General features: G+C 35.4%; 1 protein-coding gene across 1 annotated transcript in view; it reads right to left on the reverse strand.

Annotated features, from left to right (window-relative positions):
• Window positions 1-4,734, reverse strand: part of LOC111406642 (uncharacterized WD repeat-containing protein C17D11.16-like) — a 13,561-nt gene extending 8,827 nt beyond the window's left edge. The window contains exons 1-8 of the mRNA XM_023036031.1: window positions 4,564-4,734; window positions 4,253-4,385; window positions 3,574-3,767; window positions 3,013-3,092; window positions 2,795-2,893; window positions 2,567-2,690; window positions 733-791; window positions 553-643 (exon numbers count right to left, since the gene is read on the reverse strand). Coding sequence (XP_022891799.1) covers window positions 553-643; window positions 733-791; window positions 2,567-2,690; window positions 2,795-2,893; window positions 3,013-3,092; window positions 3,574-3,767; window positions 4,253-4,371 — 766 coding nt within the window. The 5' untranslated portion in view covers window positions 4,372-4,385; window positions 4,564-4,734. The remainder of the gene's footprint in view (window positions 1-552; window positions 644-732; window positions 792-2,566; window positions 2,691-2,794; window positions 2,894-3,012; window positions 3,093-3,573; window positions 3,768-4,252; window positions 4,386-4,563) is intronic.

Consider the following 4,734-nt stretch of genomic DNA (forward strand, 5'->3'; position numbering starts at 1 on the left):
GCAATACGGATTTTAACACTCTAAGCTACATGAATAACTAATGTTGCCCCAGCAAGCATTCCTATGGGCTGGTTTGTGCCCCTTTTTTTGTTTTAAAAATGCATTTTTGAATAGTGTATTGATGGAAAATGAGTTGTTAAAAAATAAGAAAAATTTTAGATTTGCGTGTAATATTATTTTATTAAAGAACATGTGGTTAAAATATGGTCAAAACACTATTCAAGAATGCATTTTTTTCAAAAAAAGGGGCTCAAACAAGGGCTACATATATCAAGGATCAGAACAAAGAGCCTCAGAAGTAAGCTCTTGTATTTCAATGTCAGATATCATCAGGAATATAAACTAAAACCCAGGATTGTAACACTTATGTATACCAAAAAAGAACTTTGAACCAGCAATTAGTTAAGATAGTGAATAAAATTCCAGCAAACAAATAGTGTCAGCCATGGACAAGTATAAAAATGGAAATGGAAATCCATAACCATAATGAGTCACTGCAATACTGGAGTACGCCAATACATGATTTAAGTATTTAAAGGGGAAGTTTAAGGCAAAAGTTAAAAATTAACAAACCAACCTTCTTCCCCTTTTTCTTCTTCTCAAGAACGCCACCCAATGCAGTAGATGGTTGGATCTCATCCATCTGAAGACATTGAAAAAGGTGAGATCAGACAGGAAAGATTTTGACCAAGAAATAAATCATCCAAAACTTGAAGGGCATAATCTACATACAACGTCCAGGTCCCATATCTCGATAGCTGGATCCATGGTGCCGACAGCAACAAAGTTCCCTATTAACATGCAAATTAATTTCATTGGGAAAACTAAAGAAAAAGACAGCGACTGAGTGCGAGCCACAACTATAAAGAAGAAATCTTACTATACTTCAACTGAAAATAGAAATGTGATATTTAAATCAAAAAAGCAAATAAACAAACAAAATTATGTTCCAATGCTAGATATTGGTTTCCAAGATAAAGTGGACACTTTGTAGTAATACAGTTGAAGTACCCTCCATGTGTTTTATTACAACTATTCTGCACAGAACTACTTTCCAAAGTGTGTGCCATGTCCTTGAATTATATACAAACATCTCAACTTATCAATATCGAAAATAAGAGAAGATTCCAAGGTCCCTCTATAAAATAAAGTCTGATGCTCATCTGTTGGCATCTAACTTACTATGATTTTGCTTAACCTCAAAAATCAACTCTGCTTGATAAATACAATCAAAAGCAACCACAGCAGTACTCAACTTCTCCAAATTGATAAAGCAGAAATTAATTATATTTGATTTAGCCACCATTGTAAATTGTATTTCAGGCATTTTATTCCCGCACGTGAATTAACACGATGTAGGATGAAAAATACAAACAAAAAATTCAATTTCAAGCATTTAATTCCCGCATGTGAATTAACACAATATATGATGAGAAATGCAAACAAAAAATTCAATTTCATAGGCAAGAGAAAGTGAGAAACTAATCTAAATAGAATAAAGCAGCCAAACTTAAAACTGACAAGGTGATACCAATAATTTCTATCCTGAAAGCAGAACGGCACACTAACAAAAAAGCATGCTAAAGAGAAACACTTTACTAGTGCTTTTTGTAGATTGAAGTTTATAATGTCATGGTAACAAAGGTTGAGCAAAAGGCTAAAGTTAAAATGAACCAAGCATTCAGGACTATAGCAATTGGAATTTACATGTATTTTTCTATCACAAAAAGTATCATGTTACCTATGTCTGTAAGTTATATAAAGTGGAGACTTATTTTCAATGTTATGAGAGTTTTATAAATCCAATCAAAGTAAACAGTTCTGCCCTGAGGTTGATGCCCTCCCAATCAAAACACCAGCTTGGTATGTACCTAAAGAAGGTTGGAATCTTCTCAGTCTAAATCTGAAGTGAAGAGAGTTTCTCAGGCAGCCACAGCATACAGTGTTTGCGGTTTAGTAGGTCACATTAAGAGGTATCATATGAGAAGTAATGCACCAAGGTTAGTAATTGTTTTTAAACAATAGGCACAAGCACGATCACAAGAGGAGAAAACTTCCAATTTGTACCTAAACCTCGATTAGTTTGAAGAGATCTACCAGTTGTACATGAACGGACAAAGGAAAGGGAAGTCCATGTTCAGAAAAATTTTAGGTTGATTATTCCATGGGAAACACTTTTAAAAGTTCCAATGGAGACACACTTAAAAGTTTAATGTCCATCCAGTAACACGAGGAAAAGTTTGGTGGCTATTTGGGAACACAATTTGTGGTTGGACAAAGTTAATTGTGCTGACATGCCATGCTTGATTTCTATTTGGCCATGTCAACAGCCACGTTAATGGAATCCACTTCAAATGATGAATGTATCGCTTTTAATAGTTCAGTGACAATGGAAAAACAAAAGCAAATTGTATTATACTGACATTCCAATAAAGCGAAGGCAAGTTTAGTGGCCAATAATATAATTAACCCTCTAATCACATGCCATAAAGCTACATTTATCAAAAAGAAAAGAGAAATATAAATTGTGTTGTACGGGTCAAGGTTTAAGTTCAAAGTGTCATACCTTTTTCTCCACCTTTAAGAGGACAATCAAGCCATGCTGTGCACAAGGGAAATGCTGAGATGATGATATCATGGTGTACATACATATTCAAATCGCCATCTTTCGCATCTTCTAATATCCAAACCTGTTTTTGAGATTGAACTCGTCAATTACTGATTAGCTAATTTGGAAAGGAGGAAATTTTAAGTGCGTGTTTTGAAGTTGGTTCACCAACTAACTATTACGTGCCTCGAGATGACTGACATCGTCCTCATTCCTTGCACAAACTATGACAGCATCCTCTGGTTTAATGGTTGTATCCTCTTCCTCGTCAGAATCATCCTCGTCCTAAAAGAAATAAGTCTCATATGTAGATAAATAAAAGACAGGAAAACAGTGAAGAGAAGAAAAAACGGGTATGGAAGTTTTTTGATATATTCAAACCCAATATGAAACAAGGAACGTACATTATTATCCTTCAAATATGGGTCCACATCATTGCTGGGGTAATACAAGTTCCCAAGGCCAGAGCCAAACAGCTCAACACCTGATGTCAACAACAGAGTTCCATTCCTTAAATGAATAAATCTAGAACATAGATAACCAGAAAGTGGTTCATGCAGGACACTTTACAAGGAAACATCTTCTGCGAAGTTTAACTCTTTGGGCTCCATCTCCAGGCGTGTAATAGCGTCATGTTCCTTTTTGTCCTTTATTAATCGACAACTTTTAAATCTTCTGTCTCTCTGACCATTTTTAGACCAATAACTAATTTAATTACAACCTTTCAGGGTTACAAGATTTATTAATGGCAGTATTTTTCAATAGTTTTATAAATGTCTGGTTTGTTTTTAATCAAACATGTAGATTACCACATTTTACTTCAAAAAAAAAGCCAAATTGACCAAAAAGATCAACAGTGTTAATTCAAAAGGACCAGTGGGGTATGTTGATAAGAATAAATAGAATGGGCAAAAATATGAAGTTGGGAAAATGAAATGATAACATTTTGGTGACCATTAAGATACCATCATCCTCCTCATCATAACGATCCATTTCTAAGTCCTTCAGGGCATCTGTTATGCTGTCAGTTATTGGATTGGTGCTCTTGGAAGCCTTGCCAAGTGCATCAGCAGCAACTAATGCATGTGCCACTTCATCATTTAGCTGTGACTCATTGGAATCCATATCTTCATCCGTCTCCTGATTTTCACTATCGTCGCTGCAAACAGTATAAGATAATTACTCCAAAAAATTTCAAATAAGAATAGAAGTGGCACTGTATTCAATTGGGCCAATTGTATACTTCTATAACTATCCATTCCTTCTCTGGCCTGAGTTTTCTTTTACGTGTGACAAGATGTCAACAATGGAACCATATGAAGGATGTGGTTTTGCACAGGAATTGAACATGATGGGGAGTGGAGATCGTCAAAAAAGGGCAAAAAATTGATGCTCAATCTCTAGGATATTTGGGTATTGGCCTAATCTGTAGCTTACTACTACAGATAATATGTTGATTATGTAAAAGCATGCAAGCTGCTTAGTCCTTCATTACCAAGTGCAACACAAAAATGCAACTCAAATCCAGTAGTTAATGTTCAACCAGGCGAGTCTCCAAGATTTCCCAATCCATCAAATAGACTTAAATTAATCACAAGTTGAATATGCAAGAAAACGAAAGAAGTTGATGATTAAAATTTTTACCGTTTCTCCATGACACCACTCTTCAAGATATCTTCAATGTCTCCTTTAGAAGGAGGTTCAGCAACAGCAGGGATTGACTTCGAGGCTCCTTTTGGAACCCAAGATATAGCTGCTATCATTGTTGATATATACTCTATCGACAGAAAGATACAGGTCAAAATCCAGAAAAATAAAAGAAACAGGCTAAGCACATAAACTTTCTGAGTTCTTTCGTAATATTAGCAAACTTAAAAGAAAAGGCAAAGTAAATTGTGCACTGTGAAGAAACGCATAAAAATGCTGTTCTCATAAAAATAATTGAATTTACTTACCTGAGCGAGCGTAGATAGCTTGGCTGGAAAAAAAAAATGTAGAAAATCCGATATTCCGAATTTCGTTAGCGGGTTAGCTCTCGATTAGGAGTGGGATTTTTGGAGGCGGCGGCGGCGAGTTGAAGAATGGGGTTGAAGTGAATTGAGGAGGTTTTTAGAGGTTTTGGGCTT

This window comes from Olea europaea, chromosome 12, assembly GCF_002742605.1.
Source record: "Olea europaea var. sylvestris chromosome 12, O_europaea_v1, whole genome shotgun sequence".
Taxonomy (NCBI): domain Eukaryota; kingdom Viridiplantae; phylum Streptophyta; class Magnoliopsida; order Lamiales; family Oleaceae; genus Olea; species Olea europaea.